The following is a 27147-nucleotide window of genomic DNA, read 5'->3' as shown; positions in this document are numbered from 1 at the left end:
TTAGATCACCTTTGGGTCTCCACTCTGATCATATGTATTGTGGAAATGCCCATTTAGAGTTTCAGCAAGCAGCATAGTATTGCCTTTAATTGAAAAGGGACAGAAAAGCAGGTTTTTCTGTTCGTATTTAACTTCTCAGCCATCTATTCTATCTTTAGAAACACCACTTCAAGTAAAATGCATTAATTTAAACTGTAGTCCCCTCTTAAAAATAATCCAATAGTAAACTGGAATCCAGAAGAAAACACAAGACTTTTAGACAAACAGGTTTATAAGGTTTATTGTCCATTGCACATACATGGATTATATACAAGTTAGTAACATAAGTTACTTCTTAATTTTCTAGAAGATTGTTACAGCAAACACTTGCCATTTTAAAACATCAAGTCAGAAATCAATCTCAAAAAGGTAAATATGACAATATTTTAAGAACAAAACAAATTGCACTTAGTTAGGAGAGTCAAATACAGGTTTGTCTATATGCTGTAACAAACTATATAGCAGGTAATATTACAGTTAGAAGTAGCTCTTGCAGTCCATTTGTACACTAATAATTTTTTTCAATTTTACTTATTTAAAAACTGGTGAATATTTCAAAGATTTCTTCTTCTTCCTAGTATTCGAGAGTCACATGAAATGCACTAGCAACTAAGTCTTTATACAATTCCTATTCAAATATAAGAAGAACACCACACCTGAAAATAAGGAGAAAACTAAAACATAGTGATTTTACATGTATCATGAGATGAGAAGTATGGAAGGTGTGTTCAGCAAGAAAGCCCTGTCCACTACTTACATAAAAGAAGATTTTAAAAAATAATCACTGCACACAATACAAAGGGTGGGGTCATACTGTACTTTTTAAATCTCCTGTAACAGTAGTATTCCTCATTACTGTTCACAGATGAGTGTTTCCATAGCAAACTTGTTCTCAAAGTGTCGAATCTTTCGGCAGTTGATGGCTTCACGCTTCTGAATTCCTGTTGTATTGGCAAAGAACAACAGAGTGTCAAGAGAAGAAGGGCTGAGGTACATGAGAGGCAGAAGTTTTATGTTTGCTATGATAAGATGCCATGAGAAATCAGAACTACCCCTCTCCAACCCTCCCCTCCAACAAAACACACACAGGCACACATTCAGATGTAGAAAATCAATTAGCAGGGAATGATCCTGAAAGTGTGGTGAATCAAATCCCAGTACTGGTTTAGTGAAAACCAACCTGCCAAAACCCCCACACTGGCTAGTTTTTAACTCAGATCAGTTCCCAATCTCCCTCTCTGTGCATCTGTAAAAATGCTTGTGGGGACGTTTATTACTACAGGATAAACATACTGAATTTTTAATTGGATTTTGCTATTAAAACCTTTTCATTTTCAAACATCAATCTAAATTGCTTTTATAAATTGTATTTCTTCTCTTTGTTTTCCCAAACAGTCAGGTCTCACAATATGACAGAAGCAATTAAACTACTTTGGTGTGCACTTGCACACCATGTGCAGATTACACAACAAGAAATCAAACAACCAAAAAGCAAAAAAAACAAACCACCAAAAAGCAAATCCAAGTAACATCTGAATGCAAATTTTAAGGCAGTATTTAACAGCCCTTCAAGACTTTTCCAAATAATGTTTTTCAGCCATTTTTCCATAAAAAAGTACCAAGGACTATAGTTTTCCTGTGAAGACAAGCTCTTATTGACATTTCACTGACACAAATAGGAAGACATGTAACAATGTAGAGATGGCTTTAATGACAAAAAAAAGCTGCAATTCTGTATGTGGACTACAAAGCTAAAACTTCTCCTGTATGAAAGATTTTTCTTTGTTTTGAAGTGGGGTGTGTGGTTTAGGGCTCAAGACTGAAGAACAACATCAATGAAAGCCCGAGCTCCAGAAAACACATCCATGCACACACCCACTCACACACAGACACAGGCATTTTGGCACTCCTAGGTCACTGGGGCCTCGAGCACTTTTGCACCATGACACGACCTATTTGCACACCTACACAAGAAAACATCAGACACACTGAGGCCCACAGAGCTGGTTAGTGCAATAAGCAAGCCTTGCTTTCATTAGAGTCTTCTCTGAACACTCTCAGGCATCACTGAAGCCTCTGTTAACGCAGCAGACCACGGGAGGAGCGTTTACCTTTCATGGCTTCCTTGCGCTGTAGCTTGTAGGTTTCCTTGCCGCGGCAGAGGCGGTAAATAAAGAATCCCAGCTGATCCACGTTTTCAATGCGATCAGTAACAATCATCTGCTCATGAATCAAATAGGACTGAGGCAAGTATGTTCCAGCCTGTTGAACAAAAACGTAACAGCTCTGTCAAAAACCATCTCTTCGTGGTCTGAGTACACAAGAAATGCTTTGCAGTGTTTTTTTTTCAATATATCTTTGTATTATTTAAAAATATGTATTATCCAGTGACTTTCATTCTAATTGTGCAAACTTCACTACAGTACAGAAACATGTAACAATTACATGCAAAAAGGTCACAGAACTTCCATTGATGCTAACATCCACTGCCGTCCTGCTACAGTAACATCAGCCTTCAGCAGGTTTTTTTTCCTAGGTGTACCCACTGTCACAGGCCAGTCCTGAAATTATCATCCAAAGTTTTCACTTAATTAGTAACAGCCCACTAGACCTCAATGGGAACAACTCCTAAGCAGGAGCTGGCAGAACCATGATCCGCATGGAGATACTCCTGCTGATGAAGCAGGCCAGCTGCAGAACAGTCCAGCTGCAGTCCATGGGGTTGGGAAGCCTTGAACTTATTCACAGCATGGGTCACTGCTCTCAAACCAAAGCCAAGACAAGACCCTCTATCCCTGTAAGTCTTTATGGTGACTTGTAAGTTATGTAAGTTATTATGGCGAAGCCAAAGTGGGACATCAGGTGTTTCAAGGCAATACACTGAAAAAGGGGAGAGCCACAATGACATACAAAGGCTTTCCAATCCCTCTCTAGACCCTCCAGTATTATTCTGCCACAGAGGAAATGATGGAGCAATCTGGCTCTGTGCACACCTCATTGTACATGGCTGAAGATGCACAGACTTAGCTGACAGCCAGTTTTCTAACACTGCTATTAAATAATCATCCATTTTTAAAAATACTAAGAAATCTTGTTAAGAGTGGTTCTAATTTATAGCAGTGTAAAGAGGGTGTTCCTTGCTTTTAAAAATAAAATGATCAGCTATTGTGAAAACAAATTCAGATTCTGTTGTGAAAGATCTCTGTATTTTTTAGTGACAATAAACAACTTGAAATTTCCGCTGTGAAACAAGATCATCTTTTCAGCTCCAGTGACATGTTGAGAAGCTGATTAAATGCTATTATTCCCAGTAAAGAAAGAAAGGACTGCATAAAAATTCACTTTAAATTTTGCATGAATGAATAAACTATGAATATTTTCTTCACTATATATTGTGAGGAAAACAACAGCAACTTCTTTTTTTCTAAGTAACAGCTTAGCAAACATCACTCTCCCAAATTATCCTGCTCATTATTTTGTAATTAAATCTCTGCAAATCACCGCATCTTAACTCCTGGTCTCTCGAACCTCAGGAAGGAGTCCCGGGGGAGTGCCAGAGCACAGCAGCAGTGCAGGGCACTGGCAGGGTGTGCAGCAGTGCTGAGGGTTTTGGGGGCAGCCTGCAAGGGCACTCCTGGGCTCATGCCCTCCAAACCACAGGACCTCCCAGCCCACCCCAGACCCAGCCTTCTCAGTTCTCCCTGGGTGGGACAGGAGGAGAGGAAACTCAGCACAGGAATCTCCTCGGCCCAGTTGCTGCAGGAGCAATTACCCAGCACTGGGATCCAGCATAGCCACAAACATCATCATTTTTGAGACATCCTGTGCACTGTGTCCAGTTAAAATTAGCCAGTTGGCTCAGCAGCAGGAATGAGGTGGATGAGCAAATATATCTGGGTTTCAGTTTTGTTTCCCCAAGAAACAAAGGAGGCCTTTCATGTCTGTACACTGAAGCAAACTGTATCAATATATAGAAATGTGGAACTTTAGGCTAAAATTATGGTGTTTCTTAAACACTAGAACAGCCCAGAACTCCACCATGTACATAAAATGCCCTCTGCATGTATTCAGAGCTCATTTTAAAGAAACTAACACATTTGTTTCATACATTTTTTTGCTGGTGTAACCAGTGTGACTGCAGGTCAGTATTTACTCACTTTATGTATCTGCAGCATAGTTTTCCAAATTCCAGTTACAAATATTTAGCCTGATTTTCTGTGACATCAAATGCCCACAGCATTTGTTAATACAATGAGAATTAAGCACATGTCTCATAAAATTAGGGCATCCACTGTTGGGGACAATGATCAAAACTGTTTGCTTTTGCACGGATTTTCAGTTAAATGTGTGATGCCTGGTTATCCTCTTACTTGTAAACCACGCATATTTGATTCTGTACTAATGACAAACTAGGAAATTAACAGATTTTAATAGTGGAATTTGTGTGATCTAAAAATGGAAAGAAAACAGCACAGACAAGTTAAAAAAATGGGGTCACTGAGTTTTACAGACACCACATCATCCTTATGTACAGGAAATGAAAATGTGGTTAAATAGCCAGTCTCAAAATAGGAAGCAAAAAAGCAGCAAAGGACTTACTTGTGGTAAATTTTCACATGAAATTTATTTATACATACAAACCACTCAGAAATGGCTAAAATGTTTCCTGGAGTCCTAATTCCAAAGCCTTTTTTGAAAGATGCAAACCCAAATATGATGTAACTGTTCTAAAGTTACAAAAGCCCAGTAAAATATTAAAACATTCTCCCCAAATCTTAGCCACATTTCATCACCTCTCCCCCACTGGACTATTTTGCTGTTCTGTGAAGAAACCAGAAGGCCAGAACCCAAGGTAAATACTACCTAAATCAGCAACTGAAAGCATACATTATGTGCAGTGCACAGCAGATCCAACGCGTCTCGTGTGCATCACCCTCAAGCCCTGGATCGAAGTGGGGGCCAACCCCAGGCTTTAAACAATGCCCCTGTAAAAAGCACTTCCCAGTCTTATCTACTCCATGCCTTTCAGCTAACCAGTCTTAGTCCAGTGCACACATGCTTTATAGAAACCTCAGTCACAATGGATTACAAATTAAAAAACACAGACTACTATCAGAGAGTCCAGCTACACCACATTTACATGGTTTTGTCAGCCAAATTTATAGCACTAAAGAAAATCACATTTTTTTCCTTCCTCTGAATTAATGATTCCTTCATGATTGTAGATCATTGTCTAAGTAGGTTACAGAATTTTTTCTCTTTGCAAAGACCTCTAGTGATCATGTGCCTTTTGTGAATGTCAGAGTTCTGCAGAAGGGAGAAAAACCAAAAAAACTTCTACTTGTTCCTGTCTTAAGAACAAATTACTTATGATTTAATCATACCTTGATATTGATGAGCAGCTCCAGGAAATTTTTTGGTGGCATAACAACTGAAGTGTTCAGAGGAATCACATAGCACTTATCCAGGCTAAGGTCAAGATAGGCAGTGAGTCTCTATTGAGAAAACATTTATTTTAATCAAAAAACAAGAAGATCAGAAAAGTGACAAACAGATGTTGCTGAACTGCTATTGCCTTGTGCTGTTCTTCAAATTATTCTTTTGTTCACTGTAAAGTCTGTCCAACAAACTCCAATCTAAGGGCAAGTAAAAGTACAACCAAATTGCAGCCTTGATGAGAGTTCATATTTTCAACAGGGATTTGGGCAAGGCAGCAGGCGATGAGGAGCTCAAATGCACCATGCAAGGAAACTACAAAGGTACCTGAGCTGTTATGGAAACAAGAACAGTGTTCATTTATGCTTAGTGCCTTCACTGTGAAACAACAGGACAAAAACCTGGCTCTAATCTTCATGCATTTATATTTTGTTATAGTCTAAAGAGGAAATGCTGCTGTAAGAACAAAACACAGAAAGAAAAAAATTTCTACAGATAATGCAACAAAAGGGGTTTTAGATTCAAAAATATGACTGACTTGCAAGGTTAATGATTATTCATAGTTGAATTATTATCTTTATACAGTACCTGAACTGCAGTATTTGCCATTATTTGATAAAAAGCTCAGGGAATTACCCTGATGAATCCTGCAGCTCTGTTCACTGAGCTGTGTTTTACTGCACCTGTTCTTGCTAAAGAAGATGTTATCTCTAGCTGCTGAAAGCTCGGAGGCTGTGTATGTATATAAAATACTGAGCACCAGGAGCCCAGCAGTCAAAATAATGCCAGGACAGCAATCATCAGTGCAGCTAATCTCATTACATGGAGCAAGTGCTGTATCTATGGCAAACGACCCTTGCACTGATCTTTAGAGCAAAGCCTTGAACTTCTTACATCCAAAAGTAAATTTTTAATATTATATTGTTCTTCCTTGCTTCTTAGATGCTGCTTTCTTTTTTCATTTTCCAGTTTTCCCTCTTTAGAGTCTTTATTCTAACTCTTAACAGAAGGTCCCTAAATATATTCTGAAATACTACTTGAATTACATAGCTTGAGCAAGCAATGTTTTCTTCCAAATCTGGCTATGAATATTTGATAGATAGCACTTTAAACTCTGAAGTTTGCATAAAAAAATAGGACACTTCCCTATTCTTTTTCAGCTTAGCTTAAAAAAAGCTGTTCAGCGAAGTCTTCAAATGTTCACAGAGATTTAGCTTCCTGAAAACCAGCTGTACAACATTTCATTACCATCAGACAGCTCCAACCATGCTGATACAGAAGAGGAGGGCTTCTAATTGTTCTGCAGCTGCTCTTAACACTGAGAGCTGTAGGCCTGTCAACTCCCTTAACAGAAATTTATTACCATGATTCCTATCAATCAAGGTTATTTCTCCAAAAAAGGAAGATAGCTTTGAAACCTTAGTTCAGTGTCTCTAGGAATCATAGTAGCCTGTGGTGCACAAAGAAATTAAACTTCGGCTTCCTGTGGCATCTGGAAAATGAGCTGTTTTCCATGGTCCTTCTCCTTCTGCTGCTGCTTTGGGGTTTGAGCCATGCTAGGAGAGCACCTCTAGGAGAACACACCCAGTGACATCAGATCCAATCAGCCCCTCCAAGGATGTCAAAGCTACCTCAGCCCTTTCCAAATTTCCCTTGGCACCACAGCAGTTGGTCAAATTCTGGCTCAGTGGACTCAGCAGAGCAAGAACAATATTCTTTTCCGTTTCTTATACTAAGGAGAGCAAACAGATCCAAGATTTTTCCCTTTCTAAAAACAGAACTGTGTTTGTAAAAGGTGGTTTACACACTACCTGATGATGACTCTATCGTGCTGTACTTTATGCCCAGTTAATAACTGCTTGCAGCCTGCTGCTGATCAAAACATTTCTGCTGCCTCCTTCACCCCTCTGCTTCCCCCCACCATAATAAATGAGTATATTTATCAGGATGACTGAGGGGGAACATTTTTCAAGTTTTAAATGCTTTCAATCAACTTCTTCAGACATATTTCTTACCCGATGGAAGTCGTGGACGATATCAGCAGGATCACTATCAGCAAAATCAGGGACTGGCACACTGATAAACTCAACATCTTCCTCCTCCAGGATCTGAATATTTTGCTCAATTGTGTGGTAGCGAGCAGTCTGAGCCTCTGCCCCTGGCTCAGGTAAACTTAAGCCATCTTCAATGTACTTTATCCCACAGAAATACACGCCACCCTGCTAAAAACAGTAAACAACCCAGCAACAAAAATATCAGTAACGCAGAAGTTTAAAAGTAATATTCTCTGAAGAAAAACTTGTCAGACTAAATGAAATTTTTTGCCTTTAATTTGATTCATACACCAAAGCAGCAGCCAGTTGCTATCAACAACAGGACCATGGCTAAAACCTCAATTACACTCAACCGAGATGGAGTTCTTCGTTTAAATTCAAGGATCCCATAAAGAAGATTCTTAAAATCCAGTCTTCCATGTATTTTTAGAAAGACCATGAAGTTCCTACATCTATATGCATGTGTATTATTATTATTATTATTATTATTATTATTATTATTATTATTATTATTATTATTATTATCTCACTGTAAAATTATTACATTTTAATTCAAATCTAAACAGTTAAATCTAACTGTTAAATTATTAAAAGTCAAAATTATGAATAAAACCATTAAAACTGGTCATCCAAATCACCTTCAAAAAGCAAGTCTAACTCTGAATTTGGTCTTGCTTGCAGCAGCGTGTTGGACTACATGACATCAAGACTTCCCTTCCAAAGTCAATTATTCTGTGAAGTTGCTTAGTTTTACAAGACTTCAAGAGTCTGGAAAGTCAATTTCTAAAATAATTTTTGAACAGTTTTAAGAGACAAAAAGGTAAAAAGAGAAATTGGAATAACTAATTTGTGTCCTTCTGCCACAGAACAGGTGGCAGGCTACCTAAGTTAAGTGTAAAATACAGTTCTGAGTCAGAGGAAGTCATGTACCAAATTTACACACCAAATAGTTTTAGAAATATAGAACTCTGCATATGCACATGCAATCAATTTAAAACTTTACATTGAAAATGTGCCTTCAGTGCAATGTCAGCTCAATTCCTGAATGTTTCCTTTAACGCAGATCTGACTCCTAAACAAGCAGCACAGGTTTAATTAAATGGCACTTTCAGTTTCATCTCACCAGCAGGTGAAAGGTGGAGCATCCAGTGCTAAGCACGGGTGAAATGTGCATTAGAAATGCAGCCGGCCTTCAGCTCCTCAGCTCGTTAATCCACCCACCCGAATAAGCTGTGCTGCTTAAGCATCATCGTTTGCAACACTTACTTATCCCCTGTAAATTTGGTTAATGTGATAGCCAAATAGACTACAAACTGCAAGTTCAGCTAGAATTTCTCAAGTTTAATGACTTGGCTTTCCACATTAGCAGCTACTAAAATGGGGGAAAAGCAACAGTCCTGCTATCAGGGATAAGAACGTGATTTTTTTACCTTATAATTAGGTGCTCTAACCAGTGGGCTAGAGGGATTCATGTTTTGCTTACCCTCTCCCTTTCTGGCTCTGTGATCTTGCAACCCCAGCAGTTTCTGAAGCAGGGAGTGTGTGCTCCCACCACTTGGGCAAAAGCCTAGCACATCCAGCACTGCCCAGGACAACTCCCCCCAAGGGAGACAGTATTTAACTCAGATCTCCCATGTTTCAGGTAAATGCTCCATTTCCCTGGCACTGCTGCCTTCAGAGAGCTCCTCTTGCAGCAGTGCTATTTGTTAAAAGACTGAAAATACATTTTGTTAGAGGTCTAATCTTGTCAGTGTGGATTAGACTTGACAGGGCATGTTTAAACCACAGTGACTGTGCTTTTCCCAAGTCCCCTGCAGGGCCCATATTTCTTATCCACGTGGAGGCTAGGGAAGGAGGGAGTCGCCATGGTGCTCTCACAAGCAGCTCCTTTCCTGTACATTAGCAGTGCCTCATGTGTTAGGAAACCTGGGATCAAACAAGGAGGCTTTCAAGGGGTTAATGCACCTCCAGTATTTGGCACTGCAAAAGAGAAAAGAGAGTAGATAAAAATCTGGGACACCACTGGGGCTCCTAAACCCAAGTCCTATTTAGATACAATCTTTTCTCTGCAAAGTGAGGCTTTCAAAACTGTTGCTCTCTTCTATTTGCCAGCTTCACTTCTGCCCTCCTCTGCTGATAGGTAACTTCAGAGAAGGTAAAACTCTAGCCTTTAGAAAACATAAAATTTTGGAAAGAAAAATAGTTTACTTCCTTGGTTTAGTCTGTTCCTCCTCTTCTAAATGTTAACACAGAAAGAACAGTCTGTTGCTCCTCTTCCCACAGTGAAAAACAGCCCTCTCATAATGAGTATGTGACTTACCTGGAATGCAAAATATTTGTACAGATAGGCACCACCCAGGAACACACCAGCCAGCATAAAGGCCAATCCAAAGCACATGCACCAGCACCAGGCCCTTCTCTGTCCAACAGGCACAGCATCCTCAGGGTCCTGCAAGGCATCAGAGAGGGATCTTCAACACATTGTTCCCAGGTAATAGAGTACATACTTCAGGCTCAGCAAATACAATCACTGCATCCACCAGAAAAGCCTGTATGCACATTAGCACAAGTGTTTAGAAACTTAGCTTATTTGGTAAAATTTAAAACAAGTCTATTTAAGTTGAGCTTTAGTAAAACTTGTACTTTTAATGCCATCATCACTGACTAAATCAGGAGACTTAAGAGAAAAATGTAACAAAATCTCCCGAGATAACAAATAATAAACAGTGAGCCACTTCCCAGGTTGCAGACAGAAAAATATTCATTCTCAGGCAACCTCCATGCAACAACAGCAGAGCAAGGAAGTCAACTAAGAAAGGTCAGATTCTGTTTTACCTTAGTATATGCAATGTAAGTGAACCCAAAGAACGAACAAAGGATCAAAGGTAATAAGGAGCAGCAAAATATATCCTTTCCTATGTTGTTCCATCAGAACAAAACAGCCCTTACCACAACTTGGCTGGCAGAATAGCCACGGTGGGAATGAAAAAAAATATAAAGATGCTTTGTAAGTTGTTGTTAAGGAAGCTTTCTGCTCTATCTGCTGTTCGTGTAATACTGAAGGAATGACAGGATGTTTCCCCTTTAGGGCACTAGTTTGCATAACCAGGCAGTCCCCACAGGCATCCTAAGCAATAAACTGCTGCTTGCAAAATCTTTCCTCTATCAGCCACATTACAATGCTCTCTCCTCCCCTAAGTGTTTGTGTAACTCATATAGGAAGTAAAAAAGAAAATAGTAACAACAATAATGACAACAATAACAATAATTATAATATATTAATAAAATAAAAAAATCCAACTTTGAGCTACCCTGTTCCAAGCCAGGATAATCCTGGGAAAACATCTGAATTCAAATAAACACAAAGAAATTCATTACCCCTTTGCAACCACAAAACAATAATGTAGAAGAACGATGGGGCAAAAATCACTATGAATGAATGAACAAAAAACCACCAAACCAGAAAACTGAGGAAGAGCAGGACAGAACTGCTTGAGAAGGCTTTGACAGGCATAGTTGTTAGTCAGTGTTCTGCCTGATGTGCTGGGTCTTTTTGCTGCATTTGCTAATTAAGATGATACCCCACTTGAACAAAGGTTCAGGTACAGTACCCAGCTGCCTTGGCCCAGTTAGGAAGGAATTCCCCTTATGTGGCTGAAGCAAGTCTGACACCAAATGGAAAAGGGACCCTCCCTATAAATGGTGGGAGAAAGTGGCACTTCCTGGAAATGACTCAGCTGTTCCAGAGAAGGGTAAGTAGCATTTTGGAGGGACTTACTTCTTTTCATTGATTACAGAGGGAAATTCCTTGGTTAACAAAGTAGGTACCTAATTCATATGCAGCTAAAATTAAGTGATGTGAAACCCACCTTTACAGTGCACTGCAATTACCTTTCATACAGAAGTGGCAATGCATCTTCTTTCCCAGGCAACAGCTGCCAAAATCTGATTCAGTAATATTTAGAGTCAAACCGAAGATATTTCACACATTTTATTTTACTTTACCTTGCTAAATACCACAGTAAATCAGATTGTGAAATCTCCATCTTTGGAGGTTTTCAAGACTCAACTAGAGAAAGCCATGGCTAATCTTGCTTTGGCAACCATCCTGTTTCTAAAGGAAGGCTGCAGCAGATGACTTCCAGAGGCCCCTTCAAACCAGCATTTCTGGGATACATCACAAGGCAAAGTGAAATCAGCAAAATAACATTTGCTGTGGACTGAAAATACACAATGTAAAGACAAGAAACAACTTTTTAACACTTTTAGAATACCAATTATTTAAGGAATTCAGTGTAAAAAATTACAGGATTACTGGATGCCTGATTTTTAACCTGGCTCTTTGCAAAGACTGAGAATAAGATATAATACCCATGCTAATCCAATTAACTCTCAGGTCACATTGAGAGTCACTGTGGATTCTTCTATAAATCATCTCAATTATAAATCTAAACCAGGTAAACCAAGGATTTTTATTTTTATGTTGCCCTGTATCATTAGGTAACTATTTCCCTAGATATTTCAAAGCATACAGGACACCTCATTGAAACTTTTTGTAACAGCCATCACTTACACCATTCCAAGTTAATGCCAGAAAAAGGGATAGCAAACTGCCTTTGTGATACAGTATCAAAATATTCCCTAGTGAAGAGTAAAAACAGTATCTTTAGTCTTTCCTAGACCTGCTTTCATCCCCCACACCTTTTTAACTTCAACCAGAATTATCCATTAATGGAATAACTGCCTCTTCCATTTTTTTTCATTATTTTGTAGAGTCCAGAAAGACAAAGAAAACATGCACCTGGGAAATGGTGAAGAAGGCACACAGAGTATGAACATCTACCTGGAAATGGGGGTTAATGTCAGATCAATTTTCCCCAAGCCACCAAAAATAATCAGAAAAAAAGAAAGTAACTTTTACTCTTTAACCACGCTAGGAGGAACCTGAAAGACAAGTTTCTCAGTATTCTACCTTAAATAATTTTTCTTTGATATATGAGATGTAAACAATGGGTTTAATACAACTCTTTTATCCTTTACCACCAGCTAAAGGCTATCATTATTATTTCTGAAGTTATCCCTTGTGGTGGCACGTTAAGCTACTTTGTATTTGTAGTTGCCTATCATTGATTTGTCCCCAGCCTACCAAAAACAGCCCATTAAATTCACAGCAAGAGTTCAAGGCCAGTTTAGGCTCCTGCTTAGGAGAATGAATGAAAGCACAGCACCTTAGCACAGGTAGAACCTGAAACTGACAACACTGAAAAGATTTTATGCTACTGAAAGAGAACAAAGAATTCACTTCCTAGCCTGAAAACTACATTACATACATACATTATCAAGCAGTTTAAAACCAGCTTAAATTAAAAATATTATAAATAATTTACTGAAGCCAAATAGGTAACTGACCCATGGCTACGCTCTCTAAGCTTTTGCACTGCTGCCATAACAGCTTCGTTTGGGCTGTATTGACCCAAAAGAATAATTTGTCCCTTGCTATAAAAATCTGACCCTCTGCACTGCAAAAGAAGGAAGTGCAATGGATGCTTACCCTCCTTCCAGGTGACTCATGTTCTGAAAAAAAACCCATTAAGTGAAAGCAGATCCCCACTAAGAGGGACAGTGCTGAATTAGCGCTTCTCCCCACATGGTTACAACTGCACTTTGTTCCCCGGCAGCAGCGCTGACTTCTGAAGCCAGAGCACAACATGAGACTGCAGCCTCAATGACTAATTTTTCTCTAGGCCAGCTTTCCACTGCCAGAGGTATCTCACAAAAGAAAGCATCATGTACTTGAGGTGAAGACTGACCTCTAAAAATACGCCTCTCTACTTCTCTGAGCAGTAATAAATAATTACTGTCCTGGTCCCTTTCTTTCCTCTCTTCTGCTTCATCCCTGCCCCATGTACTTTCAGCTCCCTTGCGGAATCCTCAGCCTTAAGGTGATGCCACAAAATTCATCTCTGATGCAAAATGCCTTAAGAGGAACTGGATGCAGGCCCAAAACTGGCTTGTTTCCCTTGATGAGCTAATTGTTCTAATTGGAAAACATTTGATTAGCCTATTTCCCATGGATAAGACATGAAACAGAAGCATCTCTCTGCCCCTTGTACACTAAATCCTACAGTGTTGAAATTAAATGGTTCAGGACTTCTCAACCTGAATAGCTTTAAGCTCTGCAGTAACAATTTCCTTTCAGATAGAAAAGAAGTATTAAATTCTCTATTATTTGAGACTAGCAATATTCAAATCTAGAGTCTTCTCACAAAGAAGTGACAAGTTGACTGCGGTTTTCAGAACAGGTCCCTTCATTGGTGACCACAGCAGTGAATGTAAAACTGCTCTCTGCCTTCTTACTAAAACCATGAAACACTTCTCAGATGGGAGTGATACCACAAACTATTTATCAGAACACTCTCAACTACAGAGAGATGTGCACAAGAACAGTCTTTATGACAATTAGCATTAACTGTTCTGCTAGTTAATTAAAAAAAGAAAATACTAGTAAATTAAAAAAAGTAAAAGTTAATAACCCCATAAACCTACAAACACTAGCAGTTATTAATGGCTAGTGGCCATATATTCTCTTGCTCTTTTCAGTTCAATTTCAATGCTACTTTTTTTTTCTTTAATATATGCTGTATTTTAGAATGGCCAAATGCATGTTTGGGGTAATATCACAAATGTATTCTAAGAAGCTCCAATGCTGAGCCACAAATGTGTATAATTAGACTTGATAATTACTTAGATTTTCCCCTTGTGGCTTTTTGTACATAGTGGAATATAATTGCTTTAACATTATAAAAGTAAAGCAGTCTATAAACTTACAAGACATATGTCTAGCTCATATTAAAATGAGTGAGAAGATATCAGACCTTGTTCCTTTGCAGAAATTAAGGACACATCTATCTAAACCAGATATGATGAACAACATGCTGTGAGAAGTCCACAATACTGTATGACTGCTGGACAGCTACGCAAAAGATTATGTCCCAAATTTAAAAATAGATAAGATAGCAATAAAAATAATTATGGCAGGGGGAAATGTCTTTTGGAATGAACAGTCTTTGATCCACAGAGAAACCAGATGCAGAGCATTACTGAGTATTACAAACATTACTAAAAATGTCTGCAGCATAATACACAAAACATCCATAATTATGCATGTGAGAATAACATCTATTACATATACACAAACACATATATAAAAGCTTACAGTTAATGTGGGTAAAACTGGCTGGAAGTTATTCAGAAAAGTTTTTCCTCCAAGGTCCTCTGTGTGCCACTTAGCTCACATGGATGGACAGAACACAGTGGGACAGACTGAGTTTCCTGAAGGCAAATATTGACCAACTGCAGCTGTAATTAGTGGAGTGGGAAGAAGGGAAGTTAATGACACTCCCTAGAAGTGTTTTTTAATGAGAGAAGCTAAAAAGTCTCTAAATAAAATACTGACCAATGGCTGTACAAACTGAATTCTGTTGGTCAGGCTCGCCTGCTCTGACTTGTAAATACGACATCTGTAGAAAATCCTCACAAAAGAAAGTCAATTTAAAATGAACTTAATTTAGAAAGAGCTCTGCATTCCTTCGATGGTATTCCTGCCTGAATACTGCTCCAAGCCTAGTATTCTATTTATTACTTGTTGCAGATGGGAAATTAAGGCAGGCTTTTGCAAGACTCCTCACTTGGCAGATGCTGCGAATCTGGAAGGCGATCATACTGATCTGCCTCTAAAACAGCAATTCTATGCTTACTAACAAAATTAAATTTAAATTTCAAGTACAATCATCTTTCAACTTGCTAGTTGGATAAAACCACTCTATATACAATAGATGCTTCAGAAATTTCTCGCTTATCCAGAAAACAAGCTATGGCTGTTTATATGCAGTTGATATCTGAACATTGCAACCCCTCAGTGCCAGCAGTGCCAGTTCTTCAGTCACGACAGACAGGGACTTGTCCATTTGACCAAAGGCTCTCTGCCTAAAGAACAACATGAAAACATGACCTAAGTTGTGCTGCTGTTCGCTGTAGTCACATATCCTGGATAACCAAGGAGATAAATCAATTAGAATTATCCATTAGGCTGTTGGTACTATTAACCTCTTCTTCTATTTCCTTTATCTGTATATGGTCTTTGAAATAGTATTGTAAAAAACAAAATCTTTTAGACAGCACTAGGAAATCCAGAAGTAAGAAGAAATTAAATTCCAGGAGCTTTACAAGTTCAAAGTCCAAGGTTGTTTTAATTGGTTGAATGTTATCTTTGACGAAATAATGGGGGAGTTTTATTAAAACGTACAGTGTCTGTCAAATGACTCATTTCATTGTTCAAGCATGGTAACTATAACAGAATAAAAACATCAGTATAAACAGCCAGCTCAAGATCATCTTAAAAGGGGAATGAGCTGGTGGGCAGGAAGGTAGCTGCAGCTGCATGTATTGGGAGAGACAGAGGTGAAGAGAGAACAAAAACTGGGAAACAGGCAAGAAAGAGTAGGGGAGCAAGAAATAAAACTCAGAAACATGTTAGAACATGAAGAGTTCAAATTTTCTGCAAGAAGTAAAGGAAAATTACAACTGTAAAGTCAATGTTAAGGACAGGAATCAGCAGTTCATTCACAGCTATGTGATAGGGGGACAACAAAAGCAGCATGTCCTGAAGAGTAATCCAGCAACTCCCAACCAACATGAGTAATCCTGATTTACCTAAACACTGCCTTCATTTCTGAGATAAGAGACTGCAAACCCTGATGGCAGTCAACAATTAAAGAGGATGGGTAAGGAAGGAAAAAGCCTGTAACTATTCAAATTGCTGTTTTGGTTAAATTTTGGAGTAGCATTAAGATGAGTAGTTGTCAGCTTTGGTCTTACATGGACTAGAAAGTGACAGGGTACTTAAATGGCCTGAAAGTTGTATTTTTAGACCAGGCAAAGACTTCTTTTCAGGTGATTCACCTGCACTTTTGGCTATATCCTCATCCCAGGCTGTCTACAGCAAGTGTAACAACTAACCACACACTGTATCTGATGTTTTCTTCAAACTGTGTTCCCCAGATTGTTCCTCTTCTCTGTCCAATTTCAAGCTCTACCAGCTGCCTTCTCTGTGCACTTATCCTATGTCTATGTTCCCTGCATCTTTCCCCACCCAAAGCAGAGCTCTCTGGTATCTGCCACACGCAGAGTAACTGGGCACACCTTATCTCCATTTCCTCCCTTCACCGTTGCACCAAGATAAACCATTCATCACCTCAGTCTGGTGAAGAGGAGCTGGGCTATGGCCACAGGACTTTGGTCTGCCACATCAACCAGCACAGCACTCCTGTGCCACTTGGCCTGTGCTTTCACTGCAGTCAGGGCAAGGACTGCCCTCCTGGGTCTTCTTCTGTACAGCTATTAGCACCACAGGACCTTAATATCATCTTATACTCCTACTGAAGGTGATGAAACACTTCTTTTACTGCCTGACCCCAAACACTGGGACAGCTTGCCCAGGGAGATTGTGAAGCCTTCCATCCTTGGAGATACTCAGAAGCTGACAGAGGTGATACCAAGCAACCAGCTGCTAGAGCAGGGGAGTTGGCCCAGATGACCTCCAATGCCAGCCATTCTGTGATACACATCTACAGTTTTTAAGTAACACTAATAGGATAGAGGATGAGGATTAACAAATAACTCTAACCACTTGCTTAATTTAAGGAAAAAAAAAATCAGACTTCCAGGGGTGCTGGGTCTGTGCTAGACAAGTAATAAAGATCCACACATCCTTTACTTCACTTTGGAGTTTTATGATTCTTCTGCCTTCTCCCCACTCCCTGCTATAAAAACTTCAACAAAACCTACAACATTTGGAAAATGTCTTGCCTCTAAATGTCTGGATACTCAGTGTGGAAATCAGGTTTATTAAGAAAATATATTAATGTTGCTGAATTTTTCTACATATTTTCATAAACTGGAATGATGGAAACTTGTTCTGCATTTCACACTTAGTTTTCTCACATATTTAAAGGAAAGAGAAACGTTCTGGTGCAAGTTTGCAAGTGATAGACCAAAACATGCAGGTGGAAAGCTTGCAGAGGAATCTGGCAAGAGGGAATAATTTTTTAAACAAAACCCCTCAAGCCTAAGAAGTCATATGGGACATTCTTCAGAATGGATTTGCTTTCAGAAAACAAAATTACCACACCCTTTATAGTTACCGAATACTGAACATGGCATTTCAATAAACTGTCCAATTTTGAAAAATGCTTCATTTTCAAACATTGCCAAAATAAACCCTTTACCTATCTGCACTTTTTGACCTACAACTGACTTACATTCTACCATACTCTCAAAAACTACACTAAATCAATCTATAACTTTAATGAAGTGTTTCTTTCATCTTTATCCTGAATGAGATCAGTGTTTGAAAACAGGAACTTAGAAGGTTCCTATTCCACTTTAAATGGATCAATACTAAATTATCTCTTTGACCTTGATTGTTCCAGTCCCTGTTTCTCCCTTACCCTGCTCAATTCTTATATCTGAAATTTATTTTTTTCTATGACTGCCTGCTTCTCAGATATCATAATGATGGAACGCTATGTGAATTTAACCTAGATTTCTCTCAAGGCTATTTTCCCAAGTGGCGTTGGCTCTTTCACCCAAGAGATCTCATTAGCATGCACATATGCACCACTGAGCCTCGGAATTTAATAACTCTATTCCCAGTTCAGCCACAGATGGTATGTCATCTCAAGCAAGTTACAAAGGCTGTGTCTCAGTTTCTCTCAAAAGCAGAATCCAGCACCACAAAACCCTCTTATGAGGTCTGCAGTCCTGCTTCAAAGGAGGGTAGATTCTGAAGCCTGTCTAGGTTGCTCAGGGCTCTTGACCAGTCAAGGTTTGAAAACCGCTAAGACTTACACTTCAAAGCTTCTCTGGGTAATTTCCTCAGCAGCATTCAGTTCTCCTCAAGACTGAAAAATATTTTGCTTTTATCAGTCAGAAGCTCTCTTTTTTAAATTTATGACCACTGTATTTTCAGTCACCTCCCCAGGCACTGGGAGGCTGCTGTTAAGTCCTCCTTGCAGCAGTTTCATCTCTGGGTTGAACAAGCCCCACTCCCTTGGCCGCTCCTCACAGGGCGTAACCTCCAGCCTCTGACTATTGTGGTGGCCCCTGCTGGACTCACACCAGTTTGTTGCTGTCTTTTTTTGGATCAGAGAGCTCTCAGCCTTCAGTGATGCCAGTGACTAGCATCCAGCTGAATGTCCATCAGAAGCCCTGGGTCTTTTTCAAGCAGAGCAGCTTCCCAGCCAGGTGGTGCCCAGTATATCTTGATGGCTGGGACAAGTCTGTTCCAGGTACAGGACTTGGCATTTGCAATTTCTGAAACTCATGAGATTTTGTTCAGCCCATTACTGTAGTCTGTTGAGGCTCTTGTGAATGGCAACCCTGTCCTCAAACACATACACTCTGCTAATACATGTATTAGTGAATTAGAATGCATAGTACCTGAACAGCAAGCACAGTTCTCTGACTGGAAACCATTCTATATGCAAATACAAAATAGCATTTAATTGTAGCAGTTATGAGTATCAGCACAGGAGAGCTGACCTTGGAAGGGTACGCTTAATTATGCTCTCTTTCTAGACAAAACTGTTGTAACAAACTGAAGGGCTTCAGTGCAATTAGACTATTCCAAGTCTGAAGTGGAGCACACACTCCAGTGCCCAGCACCTGGAGGCACCACACCCTGCAGGACCACAGACCTGGCCAGCGTTCAAACACCTCACCAAGAGCTTCCCAAAACTGCTCACTGCACTGTGCAGCAGCCTCTGAGTCGTGTCTGGCCTCACAACCTTGCAAAGGCTGCTGCATTTTCAAATATGTAAGTGCAAGGGTTTTCTATTTCTGTGTAGGCTTTATCTTTTAAAATAAATAAATAAATAAACAGGCCTTAGTGATTCAGCAACTATGTGAGATCCACCCCAGAGATCACTGACCCCTCCCAGTTATGATCTCTCCAGCCTCCTCTTTTTCCACAGTCATTCCACCATCTCATTCTACCCACTAAAGAGCAGAAAGCTGCCATCAAAGCAGGAGTTTGCTGAACACTAGGATAAAGACAACCACAAATTAACCAAGGACTTGCATTCAAGGAACTCTACTCTTAAAATGCCTGTGGGTTTTATTTTTATGTGTGTTTATATATACGAAATTATATGTATTGCATACTTAATAATATATCAACTTTAGAAAAATTTAGAAAAATATTTGTGTACACGCACACACACACACACACAGACACTACATGGAAAGGACAAACAAGATACCAATTTATTTTTTTTTTCAGGATCTATATCTAACTGTTGGGCAAATATGACTTTGGCATTTTGTCATGATGAATTTTGTACAGCTGTTGCACAGAGGACCCTTGCTTGCAGATGACACATGGATCACTCAGGAAGGACCTAGTCCTTTTCTCTAAGTCCCTTGTGGTCCAAACCCTACCTAGATCACATGATGTCTGCCACAAAACCATTTCTGACTTCATTGCAGAGCTCAATCTTATTAATTATCTCATTCCTTTGGTTTACCACATCTGTAAAATTAGGACAGATACCCGAATTTTATAAATTAGCATGCTTTTCATCTGTAGATTCAAAGTAATTTCCACTGAGGATAAAAAGCAGTACATAAATAGTAAGAAAATGAATGTTGTATTATTCATACAGATCAGGAGACTAAAAGCAGATAATGCTAACCTTTGTCAATCACGGCACAAGGGGAGAAAGGGGAGAAAAAAATAGGGAAAAGAAAAAGGAATCTGTGCAATAAGTAACAAAACACATAATCACTTATCACAGCTGTAGTTACATTTTTAAAATGTCATAATGTTTTTAGAAGTACAGAATAAAGAATATTTAAAATTGCTAGGACTTAAAAAGGCAGTGTTTGTGTTTGAAGGTATTTCCTGAGGGTCACAGAGAGGGCTATTTTCTTTTTATGAAGAGCTATCGGATGCCTGTAGCTACTGGCTACTGGCTAGAAAATACATATAAAGCTGACAAATATTCCAAAACCACACTGCAGAACAGTTACCTGAAAACATTACTGGAGGTAAGTATGCTTACCATTCTTACATACCCCCACCCCAAAGACTATTAGCATCAATATTTACTAAAATGCTGGTAAGAAAAAGAAAAAATCAGGGAAAAACCTACATAAATAACAAAGAAAATAGATTTGAAAATAGAAAATAGTCTATAAAACCACAACTGTTAGGTTACATTTGCAACTGCAAACATTTCATTAAAATACTTAACAGAACAAAAACATAGATACACATTACAATTTAAAATTAAACTTTCCTTGAAATAGATGTTCACATGTTGGATTAAATATTCATTATAATGGAATGAGTCGAAACCATTTCCCTTGAAAATACTGCTGATTCCAAGAAAATTTTCTTTCAAATGATTTTTATAGGAAAGCTCAGCTTTTTGTTTTGATCCACATCTTCAGAAATTAACTAATTTAACTTGATCTTTTCCATTGAACAGAACTTTCATTTCAACAGCCTCTGTTTACGTGGTATTCTTCATACTGCTACACAATGTTAATGTCTAAACTAGTTTCTTGAGGCTTATCAAAAAGAGTATTGTAGCACAGAAAGACAGGAGTGAACATAAGAGAAGTACTTCTGACATTTACTGTAAAGATACATTACAGTGCAGGATAGTTTTTCTAGATACTGCACTAAATAAAGCATCATCTAATTACAGACTGTTCCATACGATGATATTAAGGAGAAAAAAAGTTCTCCGAATACATTTTTAGGGCAAGGGGTTTCAGCCAAGTGAAAGTTTGGGAAACTGAAGAGAAACTATTTAGAACTGCAGAAAGTATTCCCATTGTCTCTCTAGTCATCCCTGCACTGAGTTCACACGAGCTGTATGGTACAGCCATCAGCTCTCTTGCTCAGTCAGCCAAAAACGTGAATGATGCAAACAACTGACAAAGCAGTTATCACAAAGGTCTGGCAGAATACATCCTGTTTGAAACATTAAATATAATTCTCCTGGGAAATGGTTCTATTTCTCAACCAAGGCTCTGTGCTTGTTATTCAGGTCGGGAGGTTATGAGAGACAGAAAAGGAAGTGAGATACAGAGAACTGACAGAGCTCCTCTGTCCCACAGGTTCGTGCCCATTGCTGGGGGTTGACACCATCTCCTCCAGATCACATTTTGGATTTTGTAATTCCAAATCCCTAAACTCACTTAAAAATAGCAAGAGATTGTCAAAAGAGCAGCACAAATTTTTAGAGATCTTGGTTTTTTAGTATTGTCTCAAATGCTGGCAAGCCTTTAAGGAACAGCTTTAGGAGCCAAAAGTCTCAAGGCCACAGTTACCTTATGTTCAGGAAGCTGCACTACTTAACCAGTAGAACAAATTCGTAATGTAAAAAAAATGCAGGGGAAGGTATCAGCCACAAGGCTTCTTTTCTTAGGAGAAGTCCCTCATTAACAACACAAATTTTGTTCAATAAAACTCAATTTACCCTAATTTATCTTTTTGGGTACCCATTAAGTCAAATAAAATAATAGAACGAGCCCTGGGTACTCTTTGTGCTTGAAACTGAAGGGTTTTCATCTATAGTTTGGTGGATTTTCATTAAAATTTTAGCAACATCTGGGAGAAGAGGGAGAGAATTTGCTCTGTTAGGATTTTTTACTCCTGGGCCTCTTTTAAATAATCATGTCTTAATCTCCACATGCTCTGACAGATAGCAGAAGCTGGTTGGTTTAATGACCTAGTTGCATCACAGAAAATAGAGGAAAATACAAAGACTGCTCTTTCCCCAATGGCATCTGGTGTAAGGCCTATAGAAATTTGGCTGGAGAAAGCCTTTAATGGGAATATGGAAACTCCTGAAAGAAAAAAAAAGAAATGAAAACCAAACAAAACAATCCTAAACCACCCAGCTACAGGGACATTCCATGAAGTGGGAAAACCTGCTTTTCTGACAGCAAATAACCAAATGACTATTTTTTAGTGGATACAGTAACTTTTGCATATATATATATATACATATATATATATTTAACACCAATTACACAAAATCTGAGGCTTTTTCTACACAGCAAAATAGTGTTCACTAGTTGTTGCTCAACAGTACTTCCTAGGTGGATCCCTTCACTCTGTGTTAAAAAAATGTCTATTTTAGTATGCTTTAGCTAAAGTGAAGTGAATGATTAAGCTAAAGTGAAAAAAAGAAGGTTAATTTTAAAGGTCAGAGTAATAACGTTCTTATAAGGAATAAATGCAGAAAGCTGCTGCTTTTAAAATTCTTAACATTTACTCTTTCACATTGAACTCTCTGCATATGCAGTTATCCAATGGTCAGCCACAATACATATCTGTGAATCCACAGCTTCTGTGCATAAAGCTGGATATGGTAAATATGCACCATGTTGAGTAACCCAAAAATAGAAAAATAGTTTTAAAAGGTTGCCACTGAACCTGGCAGAAAGGAGCAACAGCCCAAGTCACTGAGGGCACAAAGATTTTTGGGAAGGCTTCATCTACTGAAAGGCCTTTATAAAATGTCTGAAGACTTCAGCTATGCTCAGAACCATCTTTGGCTCTCCAGAGATCTATTGTAGGGAAAAATGTTAAAAGACCACACATTGTTTGTTTGTTGGGAAACTGGGTCATAAAACACCCCATTGTAAAGACAATGAGCAAAATGGAAAATGAAATGTGGCCTAAGACCCTTCACTAGGAGTATGCTGTATTTTGGCCAAGAATTATGGCATAGAAGTACCACCCCAACAACAAAAACAGAGTTGTAATGGCTGCCTACAGTAATTATGGAGACACTTTCACTACATGCCATAATACCGAGCAGTGATTTATGCAGAGACAGGATTAGCACTCTAGATTTTTCAACTCCTTTTAAAGCAACATACTCCAAAGCATAAGACCACTGCCTTCTGCAAAACCTTTTTTTGAAGATGTTGTTTCCGTGATATATCCCCTACTCTTCTTGCCTCTTCCTGTCTTACCTTCCCTGATTAATTTCCGACTAGTATCTGCATCAGAGGTTATTGGGAAATTTCTGGCAAAATCAGAGTATTTCTATGCTCTGTCATCAGCATATTTTAGCTGCAAATGCTCTTTGCTAAGTCCTTGGAAGATTATGTATTTGAGAGTAATCCTGCAATGGCAGAGAGGCAGTCTTCAAGGCACTGTGCTGGGAAAAGCCGCAGAATGAGACTGTCAAAGAATTAGCCCAAAAGCTCATTCCATGAATTTTTATTTTCTTGACATTTCAGAGCATTTGGCTTTATTCATTAATCTCAACTAGTTTACTAGTATCTCTGGCTCAAGTATTTTTAAGTTCTTGGTAATAAAATTGTGAGAGTGCAGTTCTGTTGAGTCTCTTCTTAGGGTTTTCTCTTTACTTCAGTCCAGAATGCCTTCCAGGACTTTGCTCATAAAAGAAAGCTTCATAAAATGTTGCAATATTTTTCATGTTTACACTTGTGATCCAGATCTAATTATTTTCCTACAGAAACAATGTAGGAGAAGGGAAAAAAAAAAAAGTCCCATATATGCTGTTTTGGAAATGTGACCTTTTTCAGTCTACCAGAATTCTCTCTTCCAATATACATTCCCACACTGCCTCCAAACCTCACTTGAAGCAAAGGGTTTTCCAGCAGCGACGTGATGTGAATAATGCATTTGTCAGATGTGGTTTATTTTCTCCCCTTTCCTCCAAAGAGCTGCATAGGCAGCTGAAGTTGTGGATGGGTGGGGGAAGATCTGTTTCTAATGCACTTGTATTCAAGAAGGCAAAGTTCAAAGAGTGGATCTTGCACTTACCTCAAACGTATCAAGTTTTACAAGGGCCCTCAGTTCCTTTCCACCCGCTCCCCCCACCCAAAGATCTGAGAATAAGCTCCCAGACTTGAAGAATCACAACACCTCCAGAGCTGCATAGCAGTGCTTGTTTCACTACTATTAACCCTGCATGGATTGCATGGCCTGTTCTACAAAAACTACAGACAATGCTACTGTACCAGATCTGCTTTTATTGATGCTTTAAAACACAAAAGCTCAAAAAAAACAGCCTACTCAAGAATTTTGCACACTGTTAGGTGCAGGTCTGCAGTTCTGCAGACAAAAGATAGAAATGTGTCAAGGAGAATGTCAAAGACTCATCCCTCAAGAGCACTCATTTGTTTTTGGAATTTTCATCTGTACTGAGCATCCCCTCCCAGCAAGCTATTTTGGGAGTGTTTCAAGCTTCGTTCAGGCGTGTTCATCCCCTGACAGCAGTGCAAGAACTTTTAAGTAGCTACTGTGAGATCAGACCGCCTTTTGACCTGGTTAATAAGTGTTTACAAGTCTCATTTCTAGGCAAGGAAACCAAAGTTAAGGCAGATCTTGTATGTCATCCTCAGCTGCTAGAATTTGCAGCTCCACATTAAGGAAATCATAGCCAAATGACATGCTTCCATCAGTATCTGGACAGGGTCGGGAGGATTTGTTCCCCAGTGTACAATTAGCCAGATGTATTTTGTTTGTTTAGTAGCAGAAAAACAAGCCCAATTTGGTAGGCTATCTGGAAACAAACATCATCCAGGGCAGGTCTGGATTCCGAGGTAATAAGAAAAACCCATTTTCTGGAACATGTAGCTTGTGTCTTGCTAATGTGCTTGGTGTCACACTAACCACCAAATCTGGGGTTAGGGAAGGAATTCTATAGCTTAATCTGGGCTCAGGGAAGCCACTACTTCCTAGAGAATAGCACTCCTCTAGGAATACCAGCACCTAATGGATCTCATATAATTGCAGGCAATCTGAGCAACAATACTGTCTCATCTGTTGTGGCACACTGTTCTAGAGACTTAAACACTCTGGTCACAGTTTTATCTGAAAGTGCAGTATGCTCAGCGGAAGTATGACATTTAACCACTTGCTGTATCAGGGAGATGTCACCAGAAGCACCTTTCTGGTTCTCCTCGGCTGTGAAATGACAGCGGATTCTGCAGGTGAAGAACCTGGTCCCATCAAAATCACGGCAAAACCTGCACCAGGGCAGGACTTCACACCACAAACTGAACAGATACTGTCCTCCTATGCAGAAATTCACCACAAAGATTTAGGAAATTAATAAACACTATCACTTTTGAAGAGCCAATCTGGTAACTCAGAGGGCTGATGAACAAGAGACTGTGAAAGCAAATGAAAACAGCAAGACACTGTTTATGTGCAGTTGGCCATTTTTCAAGTTTTGGTTCCCTTCTGAAAGAGCTTAGAGCAAATTACAGTGCTCCGAATTAAAAACTGGTTTTGATTACGGGAGCATAGAAATTGCAACCAAAAAGCTTTATATTCTAAGCAGTTTTGCACTTAAAAAACTTAAAAAGCCGCCGGTGTTTTTTCTTCGTTGCTGTTTGCAGAGGGGAGGCGACAGCAGCGCCCGGAGTTTGGGTGCTGTTTTGGGGCGGGGGGAGGCAGCTCTTTGTTCCTTTATTTAAGTTCCGAGGCGAAGTTCTCCGCACCACACAACCACCAGGCTCTGCGAACACGCTGCTGCGGCACAAGCGCGGCCGAACCCCCAACTTCACCCTCCGAGCGCTCCCTTGCCCTGCAGCATCCGGGGTCCGGGAGCTCGCCAGCAGCCGGCCGGAGGGAATGGCAGCGGGGGGAACAGCGGGCACGACCCGCCCTCTCCCCACAAACCAGCTCCCACCGCCGGCCCGACACAGCCAGGGCTCTGCGGGAGCGCAGGCGGCCCCGAAAGCCGGGGTGGCCGCGGTGCACGCGCTGCAGCGGCTAACAAAAAAAAACCTCCAAAACACAACCCCAGCAAAAACCCCCAACCAAACAAACAGAAAAACGGAACCAGCACAGAGATCCCCGGAGTCAGGAGAAGAGGAGCCGAGAAGCTCGCCCTGTCAGCCATTTTAGAAGCGTGAGCCGATGGGGCGGCGGGGCGCACCGCCGTGCAACCTTCCCCCGGCCCGCCCGGGGGCCATCGCCGCGGGCAAGGGGCGTACAAAGCTCGGCAGCGTCCCCGCCGCGCTCCCCTCCCCGGGCTCCACGCGGAGCGGAGTGGAGCAGAGCGGAGCGCCCGGCGCTGCCGGGCCCCGGAGGGTCGGTCCCCCCGCCGCCCTCACCTTGGCGTCCGGCGGCAGGATCAGCACCTGGCTGTTCTCCTCCTCCTTCTTCGCCGCCTCCTTCTGCGCCAACGCGGAGTTGAATGACACCTTCACCATGGTCGGTCCTCAGCACCCCGCACGCAGGAGAACGAGGACGAGAAGCAGCCCGCACCGGCAGAGCTTCGCGGGCTGTCCCCTACCTTGCCACCCCCCGCTGCTGCCTCGCCGCGGCTGCCGCCCCCGTCCCCTTGTCAGGCGGCTGAGGAGGAGGAGGAGGAGGAGGAGCAGGAGGAGGCGGTGCCTGACAGGGCGGGCGGAAAGAGGGGAGGTGGTGGCAGCAGGGCCTCGCCCTCCGCCCGCTGCCTGCCCCGGCGCGGCGGGCGGGGGGCTCCGGCAGGACAGGGGTCTGCTGCCGGGCGGGCAGTCCCCGCTCTGGGCTCGGTAGCCGAGGGGCCGT

At 40.4% G+C, this 27147-nt stretch overlaps 1 protein-coding gene across 2 annotated transcripts; it reads right to left on the bottom strand.

The window, feature by feature from the left end:
• Positions 1-253: 253 nt before the first annotated feature.
• On the bottom strand, positions 254-26945 carry ITM2B (integral membrane protein 2B). 2 transcript variants are annotated; one of them, XM_054514022.1, is made up of 6 exons: positions 26709-26945; positions 9850-9978; positions 7491-7694; positions 5424-5534; positions 2151-2301; positions 254-980 (listed from the first exon to the last, which is right to left on the bottom strand). In XM_054514022.1, the coding sequence occupies exons 1-6, from the start codon at positions 26805-26807 to the stop codon at positions 892-894; spliced, it is 783 nt and encodes a 260-aa protein (XP_054369997.1). In that variant the 5' UTR covers positions 26808-26945; the 3' UTR covers positions 254-891. The 2 variants fall into 2 exon arrangements, with proteins under 2 accessions (XP_054369997.1, XP_036239684.1); XM_036383791.2 differs by having other exon boundaries at positions 7491-7697; positions 26709-26941.
• Between the last annotated feature and the right edge of the window lie 202 nt (positions 26946-27147).

Source organism: Molothrus ater, chromosome 2, assembly GCF_012460135.2.
Source record: "Molothrus ater isolate BHLD 08-10-18 breed brown headed cowbird chromosome 2, BPBGC_Mater_1.1, whole genome shotgun sequence".
Taxonomy (NCBI): Eukaryota; Metazoa; Chordata; class Aves; order Passeriformes; family Icteridae; genus Molothrus; species Molothrus ater.
This window is presented reverse-complemented; position numbering and strand designations above follow the sequence as displayed.